The sequence below is a fragment of the Agelaius tricolor genome, unplaced genomic scaffold, assembly GCF_023055355.1.
Source record: "Agelaius tricolor isolate 1412-34295 unplaced genomic scaffold, bAgeTri1.0.p SCAF_3, whole genome shotgun sequence".
NCBI classification, from domain to species: Eukaryota; Metazoa; Chordata; class Aves; order Passeriformes; family Icteridae; genus Agelaius; species Agelaius tricolor.
Window position 1 is genome coordinate 32,486,257 of NW_027269263.1, and position 27,363 is coordinate 32,513,619.

Below are 27,363 nucleotides of genomic sequence, written 5' to 3' on the forward strand. Positions count from 1 at the left end.
TCGCTGACTCAGCCCTCCCTCCCCGCTCCCAGGTTTAAGGGCGGCGGCAGCGGCCCGGCAGAGGGGCAGGGGCTCTCCCGGCGTTTCCCGCCCGGCCGGCGGGGCGGCGGCGCCAAGAAAAGGAGCGAAACGGCTCCGCGCGGGCGGGAGCCCCGTCCCGCGCGCCCGATGCCGCGCGCCGCCTGCCCGAGAGCTGATTGGCCGGCGGCGCGGCCGGGGCTCCCCGGCGGCCGCGCCTGATTGGCCGGATTGTAAAGCGATGTCTGAGGGCGCCTGGCGGGAGCGGCAGAGCCGCGCGCCTCCCGCGCGCCCCGGCCCCGGCCGAGGTGAGGGCGCGGAGCCCGCCGAGCCTCCCGCCCCCTGCCCGCCTTCCCTCCCGCCTTCCCTCCCTCCCCGGGAACGCAGCCCCGAGCAGCCGCGCTCCCCGCGCGTCCCTCCGGGGACGGGAGCGGCTCCTCTTAAGAGCCGGGCTCAAGGCGCCTTCTCGCTTTGCAGATGGAGGTGAGCGTCCTGGCGCTGCGGGACCTGGCGAGCGCCCGGCCGGGGCGGCGGGGCCGCGCCGAGGCGGCCCAGAAGGTGAGCGGGAGGGCCGGAGGGGGGGTGGGTCCGGTCCTGTTCGGCGCCGCGCGGTCCCTGCAGGCGTTGTCCGGAGCCGCGGGCCGGTGCGGGGAGGAGAGGAAGAGGGAGGGAGGGAGGGCGGCGAGAGCGGTGGGCGCCGCGGAGCCCCAGCCCCGCGAGTGCAGGGCCGCCAGCCGGGGGGCTTGGGGCGAGTCCGGCTCTGGGTCGCGCCTCTGTGGCTCCGTGGGCAGCGTTTGAGATGCTGCCCATCGGACCTGCTCTGCCCTGTTACTGTACAGCAGCATCTTACCTGTCTGCACCTGGGGCACTGGGATGTCCAGCACCACCCTTAAGGTAAAGAAATAATCCAGCGTAAGAAGCCTCAGTCATGCCACCCTTGTCAGTAAGTGAAGTGATTGCACTCTGGCACTACACAGCGGGAAACACCATTTAGCTGAGTAGAACTCACTCAGTGATCTCAAGTATCCCAATGGCTACCATGTGGTAAGGTGGAGAAGGCTCTTGTAGAGACTCATGGTTCTAAAGGTAAGAACCACCAGGTTCTTAACTTGGCACAGGAATAGTATGGTTCTGTTGATTAACAGTAGTTTGAGCATACTCATGGATATGTCCACCATGCTTGCCTTCTGGCCTGTATTCATAAAGTGCACTTCTCCAGTCAAGAGGCTAAGTAGGGCCACTCAGCAAGGAGCAAGCTCATTGTTTCAGTAATGTCTCCTGAACTAGATGCAATTAATGACCGTTGTCCATGCTCAATCTGAGTCCTCCAAAATTCACACAGTTCTTGTCAGTTTCCATTCCTATTATATCAGAGATTTGTTTCAACTCCTGCTTACACACTAACATCATCAGGCTGGCCTTTCCTGTCCTCTACCTCGTACTTCTACCAACTGCCCTTGAGATTTTGTGCAATACAGGTAGGACTTCACAGAGTGTTGCAGCTACTGAAAAAAAGAAGAGGAGAGAGGGTAAAAGTGTTTCTTACCTTATCAGGTAATTATGATAGTAGAAAATAGAAGATCTGATGGTAGGAAATAAAGATTTGAAAGGGCATAGTCATGTGCTTTTCATTGTGGTATTTGCACATGAAGATCTGATGTACTGAAACAGCAGGTTGCTTCAGCTGCCCTCACTGCAGTTCCATTACCACCAGCCATAATGAACAGGAACTTTAGGGGAAGATAGACTTTCTGCATTACTTAAGGGTTGATTCACTGCCAAACGTGAAATTGCAAGAAAATATTGAGTGCCAACACTATATGAATATATATTCTAAGTACCCTGACCTCTAAATTGACCCCTATTTATCAGAGTGTAGCAAGTTATAACTGGCTGACTGTTAGTTGTAAAAAAAGAGATGTATTTGTTACATCCTTTTGGGTAATTCATAGATGAATGTATGCAGAATTGTTCATCAGTGCTCAGAGCACAATGCTTTTGATGTGCCAAATTTGTTTCCAGTCTGAATGCTACAAAACTACTCCTCTAGTAAAAGTCAGTTTCAGTTGTTACTAAAAACTTTTTTCTACTTTCTAGCTAGGTGTTCCTGTTAGGATGACCTTTGGAATCACCCATTTTAAATATATTTCAGCTACAGAATAATTAAATTACTCCAAGTAAAAGGCAAAACTTAAGAAAGTTCTTAGGGTAACCCAGTATAAATTAACATTTTGTTTCAGGATTTTATTCAATTTCTGAATTGGATTTCTTACAGCACAAAATAAAATACATTAAATCAAGGTACCAATAATGCTTCCTTCAGTCGGTCCCTTGAAGTGAGTTCATTTGTAGTGATAATTCTTGCAGATCCATAGCTGAAATACAAAAAAAAAAGCTTGATGGCAGCTAGGGACTGGAAGGAATTGAGCTTCATTCAGGAAATGATAAAAATCAGCTGATGAATCAGACTTTTCCTCCTAGCAGCTCTTAGCTGTAGTAAAGGAACAGTTATGGAGATTTTCTTAGTTGCTTTGCACAGCAGACAGTGCAGATGCAAAACTTGCCTTGCTTGCAGATGAGGTTATGTCCCCTTTAGTCTGATGTTTTGTGAGTTTGAGCTGCATCCCCAGCATGGCTTTTAACCTGGGACCTTTCAAACAGAACTCTACTTTCTTGCTAAGTGTAATGTGACCAGTGCATGATTTCAGTTTCCCTGCAATTTGGTGATTTATGTTTGTGGGCAATGCTTTCTTGTAACAACAGTCAGAGTGTAAAAGCCTAGTAGGCCACAGGTTAGACTGATTGACCTCAGGTTCTATATTTCAAGGCAGTATCTCAAATACACTTCCTTCAATATAGCAGCATGTAGAATATTTTAACATTCCCAACAAAGGCAGAAGAACTGTGCTAAATATAGCTATGAGTGCCAAGGCACAAGTCAGTAAAAATAACTTCATAAGAATCATGAAATTGATTGCTGGAATGTTTTTTTCCTCTTGTGTCTAATAAAACTTTGTTTTTAATAGGAAAACATATATGATCGATCCAGGATGGCCCCAAAGACTCCCATTAAGAATGAACCTATTGATCTATCAAAGCAAAAAGGCTGCACACCGGAAGGAAATCCAATTACACCTGTTAAGATCATTGACAGACCTCAGCCTGATCCCTGGACTCCTACTACTAACCTGAAGATTCTGGTTAGTGCTGCTAGTCCTGACATGAGGGACAGGGAAAAGAAGAAAGAGCTCTTCAGACCCATAGAAAACAGTGAGCAGAGTGACACACCTGATTTGTTACAGGTGAGACTCAGAACACAATCATCCTATATTCAGTTAGGATTCAGACCTTCCTTAAGTTGCTCCTCATATTTCTTCCAACTGGTTCTTTGCTCCCTATGGAATGGTGCAGAATTGCAAGACATTCCCCAGGACTGCTGCCTACACAGCAATGTCTGAGCAGTAGGACTTCAAAAGTAAGTGAGTTACTAGAAATTGACCTGAGATCCCCTCAAGAGCCTGAATGTTACTTAAAAGGACAATGAAGGAAGTAGAGCTTAAATGTTTGATTTCCCCAACTGAAGTACTTTTGAACCACATTAGAAAGAAAAATGCCAGATCTGTTTTGAACAAGCATCCTTTTCAAAAGTAAATTTGACAGTGAGAGAATATACTCTCCAAATCTTAGACCCCATCTGCAACAGTCCTGCAAAGTGGTCTGCTGAAACCCTTTATTCCCACTTTCCCCCCCAGCTCCCAAACTAGTGGTCAGAAAGCAAGGTCAGGCATTAAAATTTCTACTTCACAAGACTTAAGCAATGCAGGGGTTGATTCCTGTCCTCACTTCATGAAGTCTGTCCCTAGAGAGAATGACATCAGATTGTAATATGCATCATTGCAGTTTTCTTCCTTCATGCTTTTTTTTTTTGTTCCAACTGCTGCTTTTCCTCTCCTGCTTCATTTCTTGTAAAATATCCTTCCCTGTTGATTCCCTACAAGACAATAGTTCTGGGTCCTTCTGCTGAGAAGCATCATTTCATAGGTACAGGTCACTCTGGAAGTGTAGTTTTTACAGCAACTGCAGTAGCAACAGTAGTGTAAAAAATTCTGCAGCTTCCATGGTCATAACAAAGCAAACAGTTCCCTAGAGACTATTCCTAACATAGTGTCCAGTAGGTAAAAAATAGTTGATGTTTAAGGTTAGTTCATTTTACCACTCCAAGCCTGCTAAGATCACACAGCATTTTTGGAGTGGCTACTATAAAGAGTTTAATTATTTTCTAGTTAATAAAACTTTCATTTAATAATCTTCTATGCTTTGAAGGGTAACATACAAAAGAAGGAAAAGTTTTAGAGTAAGAATACTGCTATTTCCATACCACATAAAACTCAGTTCTCTCAGAGCACCAGCCTGCCACAAGGTAACTTACTTGCAACTAGCTAAAGACAGTTTAAAATGCCATAAGCTAGGAAACACAGATTTCCACAGCTACCACCACCTTCAGCTTTTCTTTGCCAGAGGGCAACACTTCTTTTCCCTTTTATAACACAGAAGATAACCCTAGAGTTACCAGTGCAAAATAATCCTCCATCATTCTTGTTTTGTGATAAACAAACATGCCTCTTCCTACGTTCTTGCCACCATGGTTTTGCTGGTTTCTATTTTTTCCCACTGCAGGGTCAGAAAGACCACAGTCAGACCATCCTACAGAATTACTTAAGCTAACATCTTGACTAAGTTTAAGGTTCAAAGACTGAGTAGCACCTTTTATAGTTTCTGAGCAAAGTGCCCCCACCCCTTCCCCAATCACCAGTTTCTTAAAGTGATAGAGTCACTGTAAAAGTCAGCAAACAGATGTATTGTAGGAACTTCTTGATGGCTTCTGCATCTCCTCTTTTATTAGATCCAGAAGTGTCTGAGAGCATATTCTTCCTTCTTTCCAAAAGAAATACCCTTTCCAAGTATAGTCTGGCCGTCTACTAGTCTTGGGTATTGATCTTACTGTTTGTTTTCCTTATGCATGACCACTATTTTATGATTGCACAGATAAGAATTTTTCTGTAGCTGTCTTGTGTGATGAAATAAGAAGAGCTTGCAGTTGTGTTATCCGAGTGCTGTGTGCTTTCAAGGAGTCCATGGTTTTATTTTGTAATTAGAAAATCTGATCTTAAATATTGATAATATCTGAAATAAGCCTCACTTGACTATGTCTTGCTTTTAAAAGCTCTGCACTAAAGGGTTAACATTTATTTTTTAACAGTATGATATAGTAGATGACAGCACGGTTGATGAATTTGAAAAGCAGAGGCCCAGCAGAAAACAGAAAAGCTTAGGACTCTTGTGCCAAAAGTTTCTAGCTCGCTATCCAAATTATCCATTGTCAACAGAGAAAACTACCATTTCTTTGGATGAAGTGGCTTCAATTCTTGGTATGTATACCTGTGAAACTGGGGTAACTGATCACCTGGGGTAACCTAACAGGTGGGCCTTCCAAAGATCATATTCTAACAGACTGCTTTCAAGATCTGCCTTTCCCAGGGTCTGGATGCTCTTCTAATCATACTAATCAAGAGTTGGAAATGCCTAATATTCTTCAGTGTCTTTGTTGTTTGGTAGCACTACCATTTTGAAATCTGCTTTCTGACTTTCTGCACTTTTTACTAGACAGATCTTGCTTCTAGCTGTTTACCAGCTCTGTTGCTTTCTTAAATATTCAATTCGTTAAACACTGCAGGAGATAGGATTTACAAACCCTCTGAAGGAGGATTTATAGACAACAAATTTTGTCAAAATGAAACATTTGGGGAAACAATTGCAAACTGGTATGCACAGAAGATCAGTTGTGTTTACTCCTTGATGTCTGAACAGGTTTGACATCGTATCTTCCAAGATCACATGGTTCATCAAGGTTACCTTAGCTTTGAATATCACCTTGTGATGGGAAGGTACTGGGAGAACTGCAAGAGTACCATGAGAAAATGTCTTAAGTGGCTCATTTGCTGGTTCTGCTGTTAGGTTTGGTTTTAGTTGAAAGATTAAAGAACTATCTGCAAGAAGTAATAAAACTTGGGAGAGAGGACTCAGACAGGACACATTAATAGCAAAAATATCTGAGTCCTTGAAGAGGTTGTTTCTTAGCTAGGAAGGGCTTAACAAAATTGGACTTAAACTAAATAAATCTTGTATCTACATTTAAAACTCAAGTATCAACAAAAAGATGTGACAAAAATGAAATTTGTCTGTTTTGGGAAGAAAAGGAACAGAAGAATGATGTCTTCTGTAAATCTGTTAAGAAAGGCCTCGAAATACCCATTTATTTGCCTTGGTAGAGTGAATTGGAAATGGGATAGAATACAGATTAGGTAAATAGATGAATTATTTTTAAATTAAATTCTGCAGTTACTTCTTTATGTGCTTGCATGAGATGCTCATGCTCCAGCCTTGTACAGCTGAACATGAATAGCGCTTTATTCTGTGTTGGGAGTGGCATTGACTTGCTTTCCTAAATAACAGAAACTTTCTTCTAAAAGTTATTGTTGGAAATTTTACCTCCCAGAAAGGGGAAGTTTTGGTTGTCCTTCCCTTGGTTTTCTCTTCCTTGCTTGTATCCATTTGCTTCAGTGACCACGAAATTACCCCCTGCTGATGTTGCTGCTCTCAATGTAACAAAAAGATCTGTGATACAGCTTTTGATACAAATGTATATTGCTTTGTTCACGGAAGAGATGCGGAAGGCCGCAAGGGGGGCTGTGCTGCTGGTGCCTGACAGATACCAGGATAAGTGTAATACTCTTGTTTTTCTGAATTATATTTTGTTCCAAATTCTTCACACACTTGCAAATGCTCATGGATTGTTTCACCCAATATGTGTTTTAAGTCGGTAAGTATTATGCCTAGTCTTCAAATGGGTAAACAGGTACATTATGGCCTTGCCTCTCACAGGGAGGTTTTCCAAACCTTTCACCCTAACTAGCACTTGTTCTGCTAGGCTGATGTTAACTGTTAGAAGATTTTTGGTGCAGATTCTGCCACCAGCGTATAGTACATTGTGCTACATATAAGAGCCATGCTTCAAACAGCACTGGACACAAGCACTTAGGACACTTAGTGAGCATTGCCACCAACCTGTTCATATTCTGTCCCCAACCTTGCTTATATCAGTCAGGCTGAACTCAATATTGGACATATTTCATAAATTTCCTATAGGACTTGACCCAGCCAGCACTGATAATTTGTTTCTGTTGTGTTTGGGAACGGTAGGTCTCATTCTACAGCGCTCTGCACCTTGTGAAGCTGTTGATACCACTTTACTTGGTACTTGCTTAGCAAGTAAAAGTAATTGTGTCACTGTAAATGTAAGTGGAGGACTGCACTCCCCCTGGTTCCTGTATGAGGGTCTTTTATCTCTATGCTGTGACAGACCCTTTTCTGCCGTTACACACAGGCTTGTGTACGGGTATGTGTCTGCTTGTTGAAGCTCTCTGTAAAGAAGGGCCAAAGTGCTCTGAATACCCTGAGGCAGTCTGGGTAGGCTTGAGTGAATGGGGCTGGCAGACTGCAGTCAGCTCTAAACACAGTGTAGGTGCTTTGAGCTGAAGCTGTGGCTGGGCTGGAAGTTATGAAAGCGGACAAAGAGCAACACACCATGAAGCTGGCCATGCATAAGGCAGATTTGCAGTGTGCAAATATAGATGTAGCTAATAGACTGTGTCCATGTGAACACTGAAAGTGTCTATTAGAGAACAACCTGTTCTCTGTTTGCTTCTGCTGAACTGAGATGAGCATCTATGTCTCTTTTATCTGCTCCCCCCACTTCCCAAACAGGAGTTGAGCGGAGACGAATTTACGATATTGTTAATGTCCTGGAGTCATTGCAGCTGGTCAGTCGTGTGGCCAAGAACCAATACTGCTGGCATGGCCGGCACAACCTCAGCCAAACTCTGAAAATGCTTCAGGAGGCAGGAGAGCTGCAGTATGGAGAGTTAATGACCTCCCAGCACAAGGAGCAGGACTTAGAGTACAAATTTGGAGAACGGAAAAAGGAAACTATTCCAGTTTCTCAAGACAGACCATTACTGGACTTTTCAGAACCGGATTGCACCTCTGGTAGGATGATTACTAAATGTGTGATGATACACAGACACAAAGTCTCTTTCTCCAGTTTACTATGTCACTTTTTCCCTTGCTTTGCCTTTAAATTAAATAATAAAAAGTTCTCCTTTGCAAAAAGGTGCTGAATTCACCATGGAAGGTACAGAATTCTTCCTTCTATTCTGTCCCTAACATAGGTCTCAAGATGGATGTTTCTGTCTGTCCTACAGACTGGCAGGAAGTTCTGCTGAACAATCCAATTCTTTCCCCACCTGAATCTGACAGTAAATGCTTTATCCTGTCAGAAAGAATCATCTTCATTTGTCCACTCTTTGCATGCTGCCCATATAACACGTGATGGTTTTCAGTTACAAAGTCCATTAGAGTCACAAAATTACAGTGGCACAAACTGTGTAACATTACATAAAATCAGTTTTGGAATTTCACTTTCTAAAAGCTATTTCTGCAAGTTTGAATTTTTATTGCCCTTTGAAGAGAGACTCTTGTCTGCATTAATCAGTTATTTGCTGCCTTTCCATTAATTTCTGCTTTCTGGCAAGGAAATACTTTACTTATTTTGTGTGTGAGAAACCTTCTCACTAGCTTTCTGGCTGTGATGGATGACATGTGCTAAGAGCCTTGGGTATTATTTGTAACACAGCATCTGCAAACAGCAGAAAGGACAAGTCATTGCGGATTATGAGCCAAAAGTTTGTCATGCTGTTCCTTGTCTCCAAGACCAAGATAGTCACTCTGGACATCGCAGCAAAGATACTGATAGAAGAAACCCAGGATACAGTGGACCACAGCAAATTTAAAAGTAAGATGGCTAATGAGAGGCAAATCAATCAGTCAGTGAGGAAAGAAAATGGGGCATGTTTGGTCTGACAGCAAACAGACACCAGTATGTAACAGCAAAAGCAATTTGTGCATCTTTTCCTGGAATATGTTCTGGGGTTTTTTTCATTGCAAATGCATATTTGTGAAAACGGAGCTTGATGTGGAAAAGAGTCAGTTTGACAATTATCTCCTGAGTTCAGCTTCAGAATAAAGAAGAAAATTCATTGTTGTTGATTTCTTTTTATACTTAAACCCTGTTTCCTGTACTGCTCTGAATGATGTTTCAGAACTGAAGTACATTGATTAATTTAATGGAATTAATTTTCTCTCTGGAGAAATATGTTCCTTCTCCTTTTTACCCCAGAAATCTTTTACAGCTGGATGGCAGGGTTTGCTTTCAGTTAGTGAGGATTAGTACTTCAATCCCTTGGATAACTTGGAGAACTTAGCATTAGTAAATAAATCTTCTGAGATAAAGACTTTAAAGACTTAAAAGTACTTTTAAAATAAAGTACTTGCACTTCAGTCTTGAAATTCTACCCCATGTATAAGAAGAAATGTGAGGAGTTTAGCTGGAAAATATGTGGGTATCATAGTCAGCTTAAAGATGTTATTTACTAGAATCACAGAGATTTTCCTGAGCACGTTACATTTTTAGAAATTATAAATATGTGTCTTCTTGTGATCAGCTGTGCACTCCACCAGCTTCTCCTTACCCATGTGGAGGTAGCTGCCTTTCCTGGGCAAGTTGCTGTAATCACTCCCTAACCTGTATCCATCCAAATGAAGTAGATGAGTTTAAACCTGAGCAGCTAAGCTATGACGTAGCAGTGACAGTCAGGTGGGAGCTGGCATGGCAGACTTCATGGGAGGTGGCCTAAGTCCATCCCAATTTGATTTGCCCATCTCATCTATGAAAGCTATGGTGATAGTCTGGAATGAAATTAGCACATGAGTATGTCCTGTATGCGTTGTAAACCTGACTCTCTTATCTACTCCTGCCCTCTCTTGTTAGCAAAGGTACGAAGACTGTATGATATTGCCAACGTTCTCACCAGCCTAGGCTTGATCAAGAAAGTCCACGTCACGGAGGAGCGAGGACGCAAACCAGCTTTCAAGTGGATTGGGCCTGTGGAATTCCCTGAAAAAACTGGTAACTTGTGTAGCTTGCATTTATTTTCTTTTTGCTCTGACAGTCCCTTCCCAAGTGGTAAAAGGTTGTTTTCTGTGCGTAAAGAATGGCTCCGCATTCAATGCGTACCCTGCGATTATTAATTGCTGCCAGCTCAACATTTGCCCTTGTTAGACTTTGCACCCAAGATCTGGGTCTGTGGAGGGGTGTTGAAGGATACTGTGTCTTGTAGGTATTTTTACACTGACTTAGATATCTGGATGCATAACTCTGTGAATTGTAGAGCAATAGCAGATAGCACTGACATCTTCAAATCTGGGTCCACAGCTGTTCTGGGTTGCAAAATTTTAGTAATTCCTTAATTTGTGAATGATTGACTAGTCAAGTGCAGCCAATATATATACAGTGCATTATTTTCTTTGTAAGGGGCCGTAACAAAGTACAGCAGGGCTGTTTCTTGCATATGGCCCCTTCTACCAAAGCTTTGTCTGCTAAGAACAAGGTAGTGGAATAGCGCATCTCTGTAAGATGATGTTCCTTGGCTAGAAGCCAGAGCAAAGGGAAGCCCTTTGGCTTTGATATTTGCATCAGGACAGTGCCAGGAACAAGTAAAATGAAAGATAATGTAAATACTATCTTAGTACACTTTCTCCTCCTGGCTAGCACACTGGAGTGTAGCTGCTGCTGTAGCTGCTATGGATTGGATAGGAAGGAAGCCCTTATCTTGTCTACTGGTGCTTACTGAGTTCTAGGTTTGTTGTGAGGTTTGAGATAATATAGAGGTTGCCTCTTCCCTTAACACCAAGTTTGGTAATATGGCAGAAGCATAAATGATGAGCTGTGTTACCTGAAGGACTGTCGTACAATATTATGTCCCTACAGATGAGCTGAGAGAGCATAGCCCAACATCAGATCCTCTGCCAGAGACACAGCGAGGAGCCTGTGCCCAGTACCAGACCAGTGCTACTGGAAAGCAAAGGTTTACACGTCGCTCTTCATTTAGCAGTGCACAGATTTGTGAAGCAACCAGAAGGAAAGTCAGTTCTGAGCCTAATAGCCCACATCAAGAGAGGCAAGGTAACTACTAATGAAGCATGTTCTTTTCTATCCCACTGGACCTGCCCAAATGAGGGCATGCACCAATTTAAGGCACTTGATTGGGTGAATCAGCATAATTAAATATGTGAACTATTCCTGGGAGGTACCTATATTTCTACTGTGCATGTGATAATGAAACTTCTGGTTTAGAGCCTCCAGTCAAATGCCTAAAGTACATGAGGTGAATTTGGGCCATAACTGCAACTGAATCTGCAGTTTATTTTCTACAGGTAAATATTTCTGTACTAACACAACTATACTACAATTTCTTCTGTGATAGCTTGATTAAGAAATAATTTTTAGCCACAAAATGCTTGCTTTATTTTATGGTTCCTAACATAGTGAAATTTATTGTAACAATCTAATGGATAGTTGTTAAAAAAAAAATAAAGTAATTACAGGGCTTTCCACAGTTCCCTCTTATAGGAAATAATGATGTTGAAAACATCTCCAGTGGGACTGAGAGTTCTGAGTGTCTTGCAGGTTCTGGCTCTAGGTGATTAGTGGATGTTATAAAAATGTGTCAGGACTGAAAAATTATAGCAATTATTTTATATGGCCAGTATCAAAATACGTTTGGTAAACCTGTCTGTGATTAATTGAATTCCTCTTTGTTCTTTCAGCTGGTATTGTGAATTCAGATGAAAATTGTTCCAAAATGATAAATCTAGCAGCTGTCTGCAGGCAGAAAATAGAGGAAGATACTGGGTAGGTTGGTCTTAGCTGTTGTCCAGTTGCAGCTTTGTGCTTGTCATGTTTAGTTTAAGGATAGATTCCATTGATGAGACTGAGATATAAAAGTTGCCATAAAGTCTCGTTATTACAATTTTAATATTTTAATATTGCTGGATATCAGCATGGCTTTTTGTTTTTTCCCATGGTTATTTCACACCCATCTGTACTTGTGCCACTTTTGGTGTTTTGCTTCAATAGTTCTTTCTGTCATATGTGTTTATATAGGTCATTCCTGCATCCTTTGACCTATTATCTGGGTAGATTGAGCAAATTATGATTCTGTGGATAGGCATCTCTGTCTGTCATCTGTCTTCTCTACACCTATTCCAATTTGAATTCATTTGTGAATGATTGACTAGTCAAGTGCAGCCAAAAGCATTATTGGTCCATCAGAAACCTGAGAGCTCTGCTTCTGTGTTACTAGAAATTATAAAAAGTGACCCTTCTTGTAAACTGTGTAAAAATTGTTGTTTGGGGGTTGAATTTTTCCACATTTATGTCCAAATATATATCTCTCTGCTTCTAAGGATAAAATAGGGGTTTAATTTTGGAATAAATATTTTTCCTTTTTTCATTACTATTTGGGTTTTTTTTTTTTTGTTTTTTTTTCAGGAATAAAGCTTGTGACACCGAAACAATACTAAGTTCAGCAAAGAACTCCAACATAAGCTTACCTTTCTCCCTTCTTCCAGTTCCTGGGGACTCCGATTTTTGTGTTAACCCTTTGCCTCAGGCAGTTTTCCCTGTGGTTCAGGCAGATGTGCCAAACTTCTCACTACCAAATGGTATCAGCAGCCAGGCTTCACACCCTTCCATGCCAGCAGCCTCCAAAACAGAAAATGGAAAACCTACCCTGGTCCCCAACCAACCCTTCCTGTGCTTCCCATCTTCATCCCTTTTCATGTTGTGTGGTGGTCTTCAGGAAAATAACGTGAGCGAGCCCCTGCCCGCTGCAGGAGACCTGGCAAACAGGAGTGCAGAAGCCCAGGCTGCTGCACCTCCCACTGCCTGCCAAAAGCGCAGCTCCCACAAGTGCTCATTACCCTCTGCACCTGCAGATGATGAAGAGCCAGCTGCCAAAAAGCAGATGTTGGAGCAGAGTGACCTCCCCCTCTCACTTGTAGTACCCAAGGTAAAGTGGGTTTCATTATCACTTAGTCTTTCTCATAGCAAGGAAAGACTTTTGCCTAAGACAGTCTTTTCAGAAGGGAAAATTCAGTGCACTGCTCTTGAGAGATAAAAACGCTGCCTCCCACATGTTCATAAACTTGCAAGTGGGCTGTGTCAGCAAGTATAAGCATTAACTGGGAGATGTTTTCACACCACCAGGGGAAAATGGACTTGGGTTGCTTTGCATAGTGATGTGATGCTCAGCTGTTCTTTGGAATTAGCGTCCTGATCATTTTCTGCAGCAAAACAATTGGTCAGAGGGGAAGAAATCAATATAGTTATTACTTCTCATCTTCCCCCGTTAGCTTGAGCTTTCCCAGACAGCAGCAGCATTGCTTACTCTACTGAGCTACAGCAAATGTGATTTGTTCTTTCCCCCTACTCTCCAGCCTGAGTACCTCTCTCTGAGGCCCAGTGTTGCCCACAGCAGGCTGGTGAGAGAAAGATAATGATGATGAAGGTGATGTGCAGTTATCTCAGAATTCTCTTAAATACTGAAAGTAGGGGTCAAGCTCAACACCATGTCAAATAAGCCATTTGAATATTGAATATAAACCATTTGAATCAAGTGTTTTTCCTTCTCAATAAAAAAGTAATCCCAGAGGTCAGGTATTTCTTATGTAGTGTATCAAAGTACTGAATGTGAACTGCAGCAAACAGCACAGGGTTTCGGCATCACCAATATGACTCTTCAAATCCCCAAACAAAAATTTTAACTTGGTGATTTGCTAATCAGGCTTGTGCTGCTTCTTTGCACAGATGCATGAGGAAGGTGCACGAGAGGTATTGCACTGTTTTATTTCAATTTGGTCTCTTCATTTCCACTTCTGTTTTTTGCTTAGAAGCCTTCTGAGTCACCCAAGGCAGAATCTTCCCCAGGAAGTGGCTGTTCAGCTGCTGTACATCTAGAAACAAATTGTCTTGACCTTGCAAGTCCTGCTGCTCCAGAGGTGGCAAACAAGGAGTCCACTAAGCCTTCAGATTGTCAGGAGCAAGAAAAACAATCTCAGAACAAAGACCCTGATGAAACCCCTCCAGGAAATGAGCACATCTCTAAAGAAAATGCCAATCAACCTTTCCAACCACAGTATCTTTATGTTCAGCCTACTGCTGGTAAGGACAGCCATGAGACCTAGAGGCACCCAAGCCTCTGTATCTGTTCACTGAGCAAATACTGAGTCATACAAATAGGTGAATATTTAGCATAAAAAACCCTCACAGCAGTTCTCTGTAGTAGTTTAGTAACTCTGAAATCTCTTGACTCAATGTTCTCAATGACGAACTATTGCTCGTCTGAAAAGAGACATTTTTCTGAGGTTCCCAAACATTAATAGTATTGAACAATGTGGGGTTTGCATGCCTGAATTATGTGCAAAAGACAGTTATGAATTATGAATTCTGAATTATGTACAAAAAAGACAGTTATACAACATTCAAAAGTGAAAGGAGCTGGAAGTCTAGATTTGGCAGAAAGCTGACCAATAGAGAACAGCAGCATCCCCTGAGTGTATGAATTTCATCATCTTCAAACCTTGTACTGTCTTGTAACATGCATTATCAGTGTAACCCCTGAAACCCAAGGCACTGGGAATGTAGCCAGCCCTGCTTGTATGACACTGTGGGGATCTAGAGGAAGCAGCTGAAAATACTGCAATGGGATTTCGTGTCCACCATGTTTTGTGCCTGTGTTTGTGTGCAGTGGATGACTGCTTTGTAGGAACAGGATGTGTGGCAGATTTCCATGACTACTGCTTTAGTCTTTGATTCACTTGTGACACTGAGTGGGGTCTATGGCATTTCACTTAGGTTGGAGATGCTCAGTTTAAAAATGCTGATCCTGGTGTTTTGGAAGATCAGATAAGCTGGGAGCCAGAGCAGCTTTGGCTTCAACACAGTAGTTCAGCTGTTCTTAGCAAAATTAATGCCTCTGTGATATATCCTTGTGGGTGTCTCCCATCTGTTGGGTTTGGTTTGTCTGGCTTTTTTTACCTCATTAAAAGTGATGTCTATGTTTTTATATAGCAGAGGATATATGTTAGTGGAATCAAAAGAGTGGAAAAAAAGTTAGTGGAAAAAAAGAGTTTGCTTAGCCAGGATGTTGCTTGTAATCAAAGATAGAAGCAGAAAACACCAAGGGGTGTGGTTGGTACTTCATATGACCAAAGTAAATGGATGCATGTACAGTGAATAGACAATTAGGGGGGGAAATGGAGGCAAATAAGGAAAGGGAACGGGACAGAAGACTTAGGGAATTGTGACACTTTTCTTCCTTATTTTTTATTGTTTTGTTGTAGTTTACTTCCTTGGCAGACTTTTCTCTAATGTCACATACTTTTCCTATTGTAGATGAAGTTACAATAGTTGAATTCCCTTTTTCAATATTACTAATGCTTTGGTTTTTTTTTTCTCTCTTTGGTTTAGGATTAAGCAGTTTTAATTTCCTGTTCTCTGCAAACCAAGCCCCTGGTGCCATCAGCCTGGCTGCGAACAAGTTGCCTTCTCTAAGTGTACCCTGTGTCATGGTGCCATCAGCAGCCTTGGCTTCCTTCCCTCTCGTCTGTTCTCCCTCGTTCACCAGTCCTCTTTCCTCGGTTCCCGATGGCTCCTTCTCAGCTGCTGCCTCCACGAGTTTCAGTGTGTCCAGCCTGGCATCCCCCACCCCTGTGTTCATAAGCACCACGGCCGTTGTCACCCCCAAGGTCTCACCTGCCCCTTCGGTGGATCCACAGCAGCCGGCTCACTCTGCTCTGCACCTGAGTCCTGTGCTCACAAGATCCTGCAGTGCTGTTAAGCTGGACTCCCCTGTGTGCATGGGACACCCGGTGACCCTTCTGAAGCTGCAGCAGGTAAGGGGGAAAGGTGGGCAGGAGTGGTGATGAAGGAGCTGTGCCAGGTGCCTGATGGCGGCGTGTGCCGCAGGCTGGTGCCTCTGTGTCAGTGCCCAGTTGGCACGCTGAGAGCTGCTGTCTTCCACTTAGCTTGTGTGTGTCCATCTTAGGGGTGGCACAGGGTATGGGACACTGTTGAAGTCATAGCCCAGCATAGCATGTTTAGTCCTGATCAGTGAAGTGGTTTTATAACTTATAGAAATTCTAAAATCCCCCATCAATCTAAGGGTTTTCCCCCCATCTGACAGTGTCATTATGTGTTATGCAATGGCTACAGAAAAACATTAGGAGGACAGAAGGGTTGTGTCAGAATTCTGGAATCAGCTGGTTGCAGCACTTTTCAGGTAGTAGTATCCTAGATTATCGCCTCAGCCCTGTTCTGACCTCTCTTCACTATGTAATGGAAAAGGGTACAGGGATTAATGTCTTCCAGCAGTCCTCTGTTTGCCTGCTTATGTGTAGACTTTGAGAGAATTCTGCTGAATCACTTTGGGGTTTTGTTTTTTTCACAAATAGCCTTCATCAGCTCCTCTCACTCCCAAGAGTATTCGTCCTGCACATCATGAGGCGTTTTTCAAAACTCCTGGAAGTCTTGGAGACCCTGTGGCATGGAAGAAAAATGAAGGCAACCAGACCAGAAATGCCAGCTCTGTGCAGAGGAGACTGGAAATCTCTAGTACCAGCCCCGACTAATTCCGCTCTTTGCAAGAGGTGGGCAGATTGTCCTTGGACCCGGTATCAATTACAAGAGAACAAGCCCTTACCTGGCAAGAGGAGCATGTTAAAATGTCACCCCTTTTGGCATGCTTCCCCACTATGCATTCACCCACTGATTCTGTTAGCCATCTTCTTCAAAGTCACCCTTGGTACAGAAATCCTTTTACTGAATTGTTCCTTCAGTACTGATTTGAATCCAGATTCTGTGCTCCACACAGCCTTGTGGGCATCAAATTGTAATTGTGATTTTAATTTGGAAAACTCTCTTTATTTTTGCCAGAAGATGCAAACAAATTCTTTTGGAGTCCCCAGGGGTTCTTTATTCATGGTTTTAAGTGAGATGTCTAGCACTTATCTGGGGTAAGCATTTCATTTGCATGTACTCTACTTACCCTGAGTAAATCTGTGGTGAAAATTATAAACTCTTGCAGTTGTGAAAGCAACTGCTTCCTTGGTTCCAAACTATCAAAGCATGCCTCTGCAGTGCAGCCTCTTGCTTTTAATTTTGTATGTTGGAGTGGGATTAGTGCAAAAAAGGATTTTTGCAGTTTCAGAATAACAGATTTTCTCAGGGTAGGATTACTTGAATGTCAGTTCGTTGTTGTACAATTTGCCCAGCACTTGTGGTTAGAAAAACCTAATAATAACACAGTATGATTGAATGTATACATGTGAAAAATATTAAGACCAAAATAACTGTGAATGTTAACATTTTTATAGTTGTGTTAATGAACTGTATTAGTCCTTGGGTTTTTTTTGGTTTTTTACTTTTACTTTGATCAAAATTTGCAAGTTAGATGTAAAGAATACAAAACCGGAATGGTTTTTTTAGATTTGACAAAGTGATTTGAGAGAGACAAACCACTGAAAGAACTGTGCTAAGATTTCATCTCCTGTTTAAATATCCAGTCTAGACTTAATGACCAAGGAACACTGATAAGTCATTAACCTCACTCATGATTAGATTCAGTCTAACCTGAGTCTACTAAGTGCCTACTTAGCTGTTTACTTAAGTGTACTTAAGGGGTATGTACTTAAGTGCCTAACTCTTCACTTGCAGGAATTTTGTGACTAGTTAATAGTGCTTTTGAGCATGTTGGGAAGACAAGGGAGATATTATCCATCTAAACCAGAAAAAGAAGTTGAAAAGAGCAGGAGCCTTGAGTTTTAAAGTAATATAAAAAATTAATAAAAAATTATCAGTATACCCTAAGAGAAGATAATGAGGAAGAAAAGTCTTAACAGTTCACATTCAGAGTTCTCAAATAATAGATGGTGCTATTATCAATATAGGATATAATTTTAAGAGCTAATGCTCTTATGTTTGGGTATGTTTTCACTAATGTAGCAAACTGCAATTAAATTTGTGCAGTCTCCTGTTCAAAAGACAGAAAGTGTTGCTGTTGACATCACATTAGCCTGGACTTTTAGCAAATGGCCAGTATGATCAGCTCTCTCTTTGGTACTGGCATTGTTTTCCAAGGGTAGATGCACTCTTGGATGTGCTATTTTGTTGGTCAAGGGAGGTTAGGACTTTAAGGCTGGGGATTTGATAAAGGCATCTTATTTTTATAATGAAAATGAAATTTAAGAAAGAATTTTAGTGAAGCTGAGGGTTTGAGTAATGTGGCCTTCTCTTAGAATAGACCAATAACAGGTTTTGAGAGGGCTTGGTTAGCCCTGGTTCAAACAAAATCTGTAGCAGAATTATCATAGGAAATTTCAGGGATGATAAAGAGACATCTTCAGATTGCTAATTTTTTTATATATTTTAATGACACTACAGTTATGAAAGTTTACAGTTTTTTCTTCTGAATTATTTCTTCTTATACACCCACTTAGATGAATTTTGCTTTGAAAAGCAGTGTGTAACTAGCACAGTGCTGCCCCTGCGCTTCTGCTGGGGTGCATGTGTTGCTGCTGGGGCAGAAACCAGCTGCTGGGGTTCCAGGGAAAACAGTGGGTGCTGATTCTCCAAACCTTGTCTCTTCTCTCTCCCTCTAGTACAATACAGCCTTTTAGTGAAATGGAAGCTGGGAGCAGGGAGGAGGATTAGAGCTAATATTGGCTCTTTGCTCCAGTTGAAGCATCATCACCAAAATTGCCTTTCTTTGTCAGTGATGTTACTGTGTGCCATAACTAACTTAACTATACTTGAAAAATGCAGGGAGTGAAAATGGATTTTCCATTTCCAATTTCTGCTTACAGTTTTGAGTTTCTGTAAATACAGCAGGTATGGAAATGAGGGTTGACTCCCTCTTCTCAGTGAGTCATGGCTGGGAAAGCCGGTTTTGAGCCTAGGAGAAAAAGGATATTGACATGCTGTCTTGATTTTGTCAATGCAAAATTCTCACTAAAATAGAGTGAGACCACTGAAGCAGTCGGGCAGCTATGTACTGTATGTGAGCTGCTGAACTGGACTGGTGAGGGGGAGCAGTTGGCTGTCAGGAGGGAACAGGTTTACCTTTCCTATCTTTACCTTCACTGAAAGCTAAGAATTTAAATAAACTACGAACAACTCATCAGCAAAGCAGCTTTGGAAAAGCAGAATTTGTATTTGCACTGAGACAAAGTGCATACCCAGGAAGTTCTGCAGGGTTTGTGAAACCTTTCTGTCCCAAGTCAGTTGTTGAGGAGGCTGAGCATATAACTTATACTTGAATCTATCTGCCACGTTTACATTTCTGATTGTCTTCTGTAAATTGGTGCTATTTCTGTATTTAAAAAGCTGTATTTTTAATGTAAAGCTGCTTCCAGTTTGGTTTTTTTTGCACTGCTAGTTTAATATAGATATTAATTTTATTGCTGTTTATAACTGTTCTTCAGTGATTAGATGTCCTGCTTTTCCTGCTCTCTAGTTATCTGTTTACCTGTCAGCATATAGCTTTACTCCAATCACACTGTTGGGTTGAATATTTTTTTATATTATCTGTTAGCAAAATATTAAACTTTTACAGAATAAAAAATGAACTTAAAACTGAGGCTCTGATTTCAGTACGGAAGACTTTCAAGGACAACCTTGAAAAGAAATATTCCTGCACCACATGTCCAGGTGAGGAGTCTTTGTTGGCTGTGAGCACTGCAGGACTAGCAGAGGATAGAAAATAGCTCGCCCCAGTGGCACCAGGACCAGTGTGATGTCAATGGGCTCTTAAAGTCCTGGAGCAGGCCAGGGCGAGACTGGGTGACCCTGGCCCACAGCCGTGCGAGGTGATCCTCAGCTGGCCCCCACGGGAGCGCCCCCCAGCCTCGCCCAGAGCCACACTGGAGCCCTGTGTCCCTGCAGCCGTCCCTCGGTCCTGCTCTCCACAGGAGGGCAGCAGCGCCTGCCGCGCTGCAGCCGCAGACACCGAGCAGCTGGTGCTTGCTTTGCGTCCTTAGAGCCACCGGCTGCTTGGAAAGAGCAAGTGGACAACAGCCACGGACCTGTGGCTTCCCCTTCCCTTTCTCCTGCCCTTCCCTAACCACATACAGAAGACACAGCTCGACCAAAACGGAGCTTGCTCCCATTAAAATCAACGGCAGGTTCACTATTGATGTCAGCAAGCCCAGTATTGCAGCCTTACCCTTCCTGGGATTAGAGAGGTGTGAGTTAATGCCCCATGTCACCAACAACAGCTTTAAAATGACTGTGAGTTGCAAAAGGGTGAGATGCTCAAAATTCATTTCTAAAAAGAAAACTCAGCAGCTCACTCAGTGTTTTTGGACTTTTTCTAATCTGCTACTCCAACAATAATACCTTTCCCTTTCAATTGATACAGAAAAAATAGAAGTTTAGTAAGATTAAATACATTATAAGAATCACTAACAAGCCCTAACCTTGCTCTAGCTGCACTGATGGGACCATGGCCATCGTTTCCTTGAGGTGGAGCAGGGCTCTATCCTCCAACAGTTCTTGTCCTCATTGGTGCATTTGGAACTCCCTTTTTTTGAAGTAAGGGGGAGTACACCAAACTCCATCTGATTCAGTTCTCGCTATGAAAAAGGGAGATTAACAAGCAGTACCATTGTTGATGAATGTCTTACTGCTTCCCAGCCTGGGCTGGGCAGCCCAGAGCCAGCTGGGAGAGACACCATGGTGCTGGCAGGTGTCCAGCACTGCCAGCAAACCCAGCCAGAGGCAAGCAAAAGCAAAGCCTCCAATGGGCAGCTAAGCAAAGCCTGCTCCCACCATGGCCAGGGAACCAGGTCTTCACCATCTCTCTTGGTCAACAAGAAGGGTTTCCTTAGAGAGGCTTGGGTCATGGCAATGCTTTCTCCTTCCAGCCCAGTGTTCCTGAGCAAGGCTCCATGGCCTGCTTAAAAATTTTAAATTTAATAGCTTGGGATGTAAAGGAGTCACAAGAAGGGCTGCACACACAACTGAGGCAAATTCAAGCCATGCTGACTGTGATCATCTGAGAAGATCCATGCGTGCAGGAAGCATTAGTGTCCAGATTCTTTCCAGATTCATTTATTGCAGCAGAAATGCCATGAGAATTTAGGATATTTTTTCAAGCACTTTCTCCAAGGATTCCTAGAGCAATGAAATGAATTCTAATCATGTCAGTCAACACCAGCTTAAGTTCTGAGAGCACAAAGCCTTCCCCCATTGCCCTTGCAGGCCATGGTAACTTTGTTTGTGGGTGGCAAAAGCCTGCATTGCTTGTCCACAAAATGTTGGGACCTCCAAGTCTGCTATCACCAGACCTCCTAGGAGACAAAACCTTCTGCCTCAGCTGGAGCGCCTCCATTTTACTGCATTTTCCAAACAAATAAATTCTCATTATGGCCCCAGATGCCAGGCTTTTATGCCTTTCCCCTGCCTCTGGCTGGGTATTTCTCACCTTGGATGTGACAACAGTGTAATTTCATAGATGATATACCAAATCTGGGTGGGAGGGGAGCATGAAACTTGTTTTTTTCCAACAGCTGCTTTCTCGTTTCAAAACTGACAGCTATGAACCAGCAGTTTACACTCCGATCCCCCAGCATGGTGTGATTGCAAAGGCAACGTAGTGAGACCAAACAAACCATCAATATATGTAAAATATACTGCATCTTGGTAAGTGTCTGTAGCAGCAGCTGAAATGGGCCAAGTTGGACCAGGCTTAATCTTTTGGGAAGAAAAGGGAAACTATTTAAGCCTAGAAAATAAGAAATAAAGATCCCACAATAAATTGTCCAGAAGGAAACCTGTCCCTTATTTGGGCAGCCAATTCTTCAACACTAAAGAAAAAGCTTTACCTCTCTGTAGTATCTGCATCTCACTGATAGCCAACCAGTGTGTAATTTAATCACCCTGCATCCCTTCAAAATCTTGATTAACTGCTAATGATTTGTTCTGTGTTGCAGTGTGATGCAATATCTGTTTTAGCTATCCCAGTCCTTTCCCAGGTGTGCCAATACCTTCTCCCTTCTCCTCCCCTTGCCTCCTGCTGAGAGCTGTCTGTCAATCTTGGCAATCCAGAAGGGCATCCTCTGATTGGCAAACGTTCAAAAGATGCTTCTCACCCTGGAGTCATTGGGCTACCTAGGTGCCACTTCTGAGCCTTCCCCCCTCCTACCTGGTTGGTGGCACACCTACCCCTTCCCTCCCCCTGTCCCTGGGGCTTAAAAGGACACTGGGACCATGCAGTTGGGATTCTGTTGTAGCTGTTACAAGATTCAGAGATCTGTGACCCTGGAATAAAGCTCTGGGTTAAACCCTCCGGCAGAATCCGTCTCCTTTTTCCCTTCACCATCGCCTAAGGCCTTTCCACCAGAGGTAAACTGAGTTCCTGCTTGCCTGGACTTGTTCCAAGTGCCAGCTGCAACATACAGCCAGCCAAAGGTGTCTCTGAGGTGAAAACCATCTCAGTTGCCGCCTCTGGTCAAGCAGCAAGGGCCAGATGAGCCCAGGCACATTCCATCCGGTAATATTGAGATCATATTCCAATAGTTCCGTGCCTGAAAGGCACCAGTAATTAAATGAACATAAGGTAGAAGATGTTAGGGAAGAGTTGGCTGGAGCTCTGCTCTGAGGCTTGCTCCAATGACAAAATCCCCCACTCAGCAGCTCACCTCCATTAGGGTTTTTTCCTTATTGTACTGAACCTAGGATGTTTAGAAGATGATGGTTAAAAATGTCTCTACAGACACTCTAGGCCAAAGTGGCAAACACTCAAACACTCGTGTTCTTCTCTGCCTTTATAGTAACACAATGCCAGTGATTTCACTGGACTCACTCTTGGTCTACCTTGGCCTGAAGGGGAGAAGGGTCAGTCTTCTGGTTCTGGAAGTTCTGGAGTTCTTAATTATACCATTATCTGCTGCACATCACTGAGCAAAGCAGCCTTTGACTTCTCTAAATCCAGAGAAACAGCAACCAGGAATATCACCTGGACTCACAAGAGCTGGGGATCTAGCTTCTGGATATGGAGGAAAATGGAAAGGGTGCAGGGAGCAGCCCTGTTGAGCAGGTCAATATACTCACTGATTTGAAAATAATTTTAAAAATAATTTGGGGATTTTCTGCTCAGCCTTGCTTGGATCTTCCCATTATTTAGACATGTCAGAGCCTGCTAGCTTGGGACAGCATCAAAACCTGCCCTTGTGCTCCTGCAGTACAAGCCAGATGGTCTTGGTGTGACCTTCCCTTGGTGTCTGATCATTGGTTTTTAATGTAAGATTCCACTCCATCATTGTGTGGCAGAAATCACATAGTTTGAAGCCCTTATACATATAAGACATTTACAAAAACATTTCAAATGCATTAGAAAAAAAGAGTATTTTAAGAGGCTGAGAAAGCAAAAGCTCTTCCCAGCATACACAATTAAAGTGGAAAAGATGTTTCAGGGAATATATTTTGGTATAATCAGATAACTATGCAATGCCCTGCCAGAGCAGCTAGGGCTGAGCTCCAGGAGCCTCTGTAGGGGATAAAAGGATTCACTTAGGCGCCAGCCTCCCTCCTGCCCTGTTAAGAGTCTCTCTGGACATCTCTTCAAGTTAAGGCAAGCTGCAAAGTCCTGCACAACCCTAGCAATTTGTTATCTCCGGGAAAAAACAGCAGACAGGAAGAAAGTACCAGACCACCAGCTTTTTCCTAGCAAAGTCTTTGTCATTTGTTATTTTTTGAAGATGTTTGTAAACCTGCCCTTGGCTTTCTCAAGACATGAGGTTAATTAAAGAGAGTAAAATGAATCTCAAAGGTTCATAAACCTTTTAAGTCTGTTGAAGCTCAGAAAATCTTGGTCTGGATTATGATTTTGCACAGAAAAATGTTAATTTTGTAGTTCTATGCAAAATTGGGTCATGCTTATTTGCTCTGTTTCATTTTCAAGGAGGGATTCTGCTTGGCCAATATTAAAAGAAAAATGAGATGCAATGACAAGTAGCAAAAATCCCTCTCTGAAATAACTCCTCATGCAGGGCTGTGAGGCACCAACAAGGTCTGAGGCGTGACACTGACCTGGATCCTTCTTCCCCAGGGAAGGATAGCTGGGAGCCAAGGGTGGTAGCAAGGCTGGGGGAGGCAGCAGCCTCAGCAGCCAGGAGCTGAATGCCCGTGAGGGTCTGGTTTGGGCCCAGAGACAGCAGCCATGGCCAGGTGCAGCCCAGCAATCACCCAGCTCAGTGACCAGGCTGCTCTGAGGCCGAGCCTGAGGCTGAGCCCAGGCACAGCTGCTGCCCAGCTGCCACCCAGCCTGGGTGAGACCAGACATAAGGCTGAAAAGCAGCTGCTTTTCAAGGGAATGGAGGGGCAGTGTCTCACCTTCAGCTCTCTTCACCACAGCCCTTATCAGCAAAGCAGCCCACCTCAGACTCGGCCAGCCAAGCTCCCCAGCTTAGCCAATGACACGTCTGGACCAGGGATGTCTCCAAGACAATGACTTTAACATGTTGTTCAAGTTTGGGTGAATAATCAAAAGGCCAAAATTAACTTAATTCTGCAGAGCCATGTCCACACAGATGAAAAAGCTTGATCATATTTTCCAAAGGAAATTTGCTTCAGTTGTGTGAGAGTAGATTTCAAGATAGGGAGGAAGGTTAAAATGACTCTGTTTAATCCAATAGTGTGCTAATGAAACAAAGTGATTAATTACACCTCTGTAATGAGAAAGAGATTGTGTAAAGGCTTGAATCAGCTTTAACACATCACCTTGTAAACTGACACCATGTTCACATATACCTACTGGCATCTCTGGGCTCTAATTACTAGCGTTTCTATGTTAAACCAGTGTAATTAAGAGGGAGAGAGACTGTTCTTGTCTTGGGCTCCTCCTTGGCCAAAGGGAGCCTGGCTGAGAAGATTAATCATAACCAGATGGGAGTAAAAAAACTTTCCCCTTCAGCAGTATTTCAAACAGAGGACATTTGGATCAATGACTAGCAGCATGAAGAGACAGATTAAGTATCTTTCCAACCAGAGGATCTGTGGTCACTCTCTCTGTTGTGCTCACCAGGGCCAGTTGAACACAGCCATTTGTGGGATGAGGGCAGCAGCCACTGCTCACTGAACAGTGACCCACCCTGGGGGCACAAGGGGAATTTTGCCCTACTACATCTGGCTAAAGCTCTCCTCGAGCAAAAGAGTCAGAGCATTTGCTACAACTGATGGATTTTTGTTCTTAGCAGCTTATCAGAAAGCCATATCATAAAAAGTTTGCATATCCCTCCAGCAGCCCAGCACTGCACCATCTAATTGCCACACTCGAAGTGCAAATACCTGCCTAACCACAACTGATAATACTCAAGCTCTTTTCTGAGGGCAATTAATTTTTCTATGTCTTTCTAACCTTTCAAGTTGTTTCCTGTCTGATCACCAGCCATACAATTTGTTTACAGCAGCTTTAAATTGTATGAAAGAGGGGCAAAAAACCCATTGAAAACACTTTGGAGGACAAGATGCTGAACTGAAACTGATTCTATGGAAGAGGAGAATAAGAAAATAAATTCAAAACCTTTGTAATAACAGCAGCCAGGCAGTGACTTACAGCTGAACCAGAATAGAAGCGAGGTAATTTCCATTTCAACCTAGGAAAATGTGAAACAACTGTGAGATGATCACAGGTTCAGAAACAATTCTGCAGAGCAAACAATGTCAGCAAATCCAAGCAAACAGTCACTGAGTATTGCACTGGGATATTTTCTCATGCCTGTTTTCTCATCCCCTGAAACTATTCACCTGGTCTCCTGTGGGATTGCATTAGCTGGCACAGCTCTGGTGTTCTTCCAGCACTGCACAACAGCTGGAGACAGCACTGCCTCTGCCTGTGTGCATCAACCAAGGGTGAAACCCTTTGAGTCAAACACCCTGCATTTCCAAAAGATAGCTCCTCATATGAATGCCTTCTCCCACGGATTCCAGCTCTATCACTGCATTCTGACATATTCTGATGGGTCCCATCACTCTCCAGGCTGCAAACCAGATGCACATCCAAATTAAGTTCTGTAAAATAGGGAAGATATTACAACCTGAGGTAAATCCATAAATGTGTTGCCAGGAAAGTGGCATAATTGTTCAGGCACGACCCCCCTCACCCATCCATCTTGCTTCAGAGGGTAATTTTCTCTAGTACTGCCCGCTTTCATGGGAGTGGAGGAGTCAGGGATGTGCATTCACATTCTCTGAGAAGGTAAGGGAATGTATCACCTCCACAGGGACAGTCCTGCCTTTCCTGTCCCAAGTTGTCATTTAGAAATCAGCAGTTCTAATATACAGGAAATAGAGAGAAGTTCCTGGAAGTGGGGAGAGGGAATTTACCTCACTGCAGCAGTTTCTGAGAAAAGCAATAGAGAATTTGTCTAGTTCTGGTAACAGTGGACTGTTCCACACCATACTGTCTCCAGAACACTCGCATGCCACGTCATTACTTTTTAAGGAAACAAATGAATCTGTGTCAGTCTGTTCTTAGGAACTTTTCTGCTATATTTTAATTGAGCCCTTGTTGCATTATGGTTGAACTTCCATAAATAAAGTGTAAAAAATCTTTTTTCTCCTTTTCTTTTCTTTTCTTTTCTTTTCTTTTCTTTTCTTTTCTTTTCTTTTCTTTTCTTTTCTTTTCTTTTCTTTTCTTTTCTTTTCTTTTCTTTTCTTTTCTTTTCCTTTTCTTTTTCTTTTCTTTTCCCCTTCTCTTCTCTTCGTTTTCTATTTTATCAATGATTCTACTGGAATTGCAGAATAAAACTTTTGCTCATTCAGGTAAGTAATGAATTCTCTCAGCAGAAACACACAGATCAATTTGAATGCATAAATCACATTTGTGGTTAATGTTAGAGGAGTCAAATTTTTTGGGCTTTCTCTCAAGATAGTAAAAGTTATACAATGAGTAAAACATCCATATATATTTATATATAAAACACTGAAGGTATTATTTAAACTCTCAGTTTAGTGGATTCAGCATTCAGCCTTACCACAATCACCTCCTATTTTTACCAATGTGTAATTCAACTGTGCAGTTTTGTTTTGTTGTTTGGGAGCAGATTTTTTCAATGAATATCCTGTTGCATAGTGATCCAGTTCCAGGGAATTTTAGGGATGAATAAGTCACTCCTATAGCACATCGGTCATGTTGTAACATAGTTTTAAAAAATTCTGCTTGAGACCTGGATTAAATATCACTGGAAACCCATACACATCAGAATTCATATTATGACATACTACAAAGAGAGTGTTTTTTGCACAAACAACAAGACTATCAAAGGAGGTTG

At 42.7% G+C, this 27,363-nt stretch overlaps 1 protein-coding gene across 1 annotated transcript; it reads left to right on the forward strand.

The window, feature by feature from the left end:
- Positions 1–269: 269 nt before the first annotated feature.
- Positions 270–19,553, forward strand: E2F7 (E2F transcription factor 7). Its single transcript, XM_071423378.1, has 13 exons — positions 270–326; positions 496–576; positions 3,045–3,320; positions 5,279–5,447; positions 7,843–8,124; positions 8,771–8,929; positions 9,965–10,102; positions 10,964–11,158; positions 11,803–11,887; positions 12,527–13,046; positions 13,927–14,197; positions 15,506–15,930; positions 16,489–19,553. The coding sequence occupies exons 2-13, from the start codon at positions 496–498 to the stop codon at positions 16,663–16,665; spliced, it is 2,778 nt and encodes a 925-aa protein (XP_071279479.1). The 5' UTR covers positions 270–326; the 3' UTR covers positions 16,666–19,553.
- The last annotated feature ends 7,810 nt before the right edge of the window (positions 19,554–27,363 follow it).

Bases quoted from the DNA above. Each gene is read 5' to 3' on its own strand.
- E2F7 (XM_071423378.1), top strand. From the start codon at position 496: ATGGAGGTGAGCGTCCTGGCGCTGCGGGACCTGGCGAGCGCCCGGCCG. The intron at 8,930-9,964 runs GTAAGATGGCTA...CTCTCTTGTTAG, and splicing joins GGACCACAGCAAATTTAAAA to CAAAGGTACGAAGACTGTAT. The intron at 10,103-10,963 runs GTAACTTGTGTA...ATGTCCCTACAG, and splicing joins GGAATTCCCTGAAAAAACTG to ATGAGCTGAGAGAGCATAGC.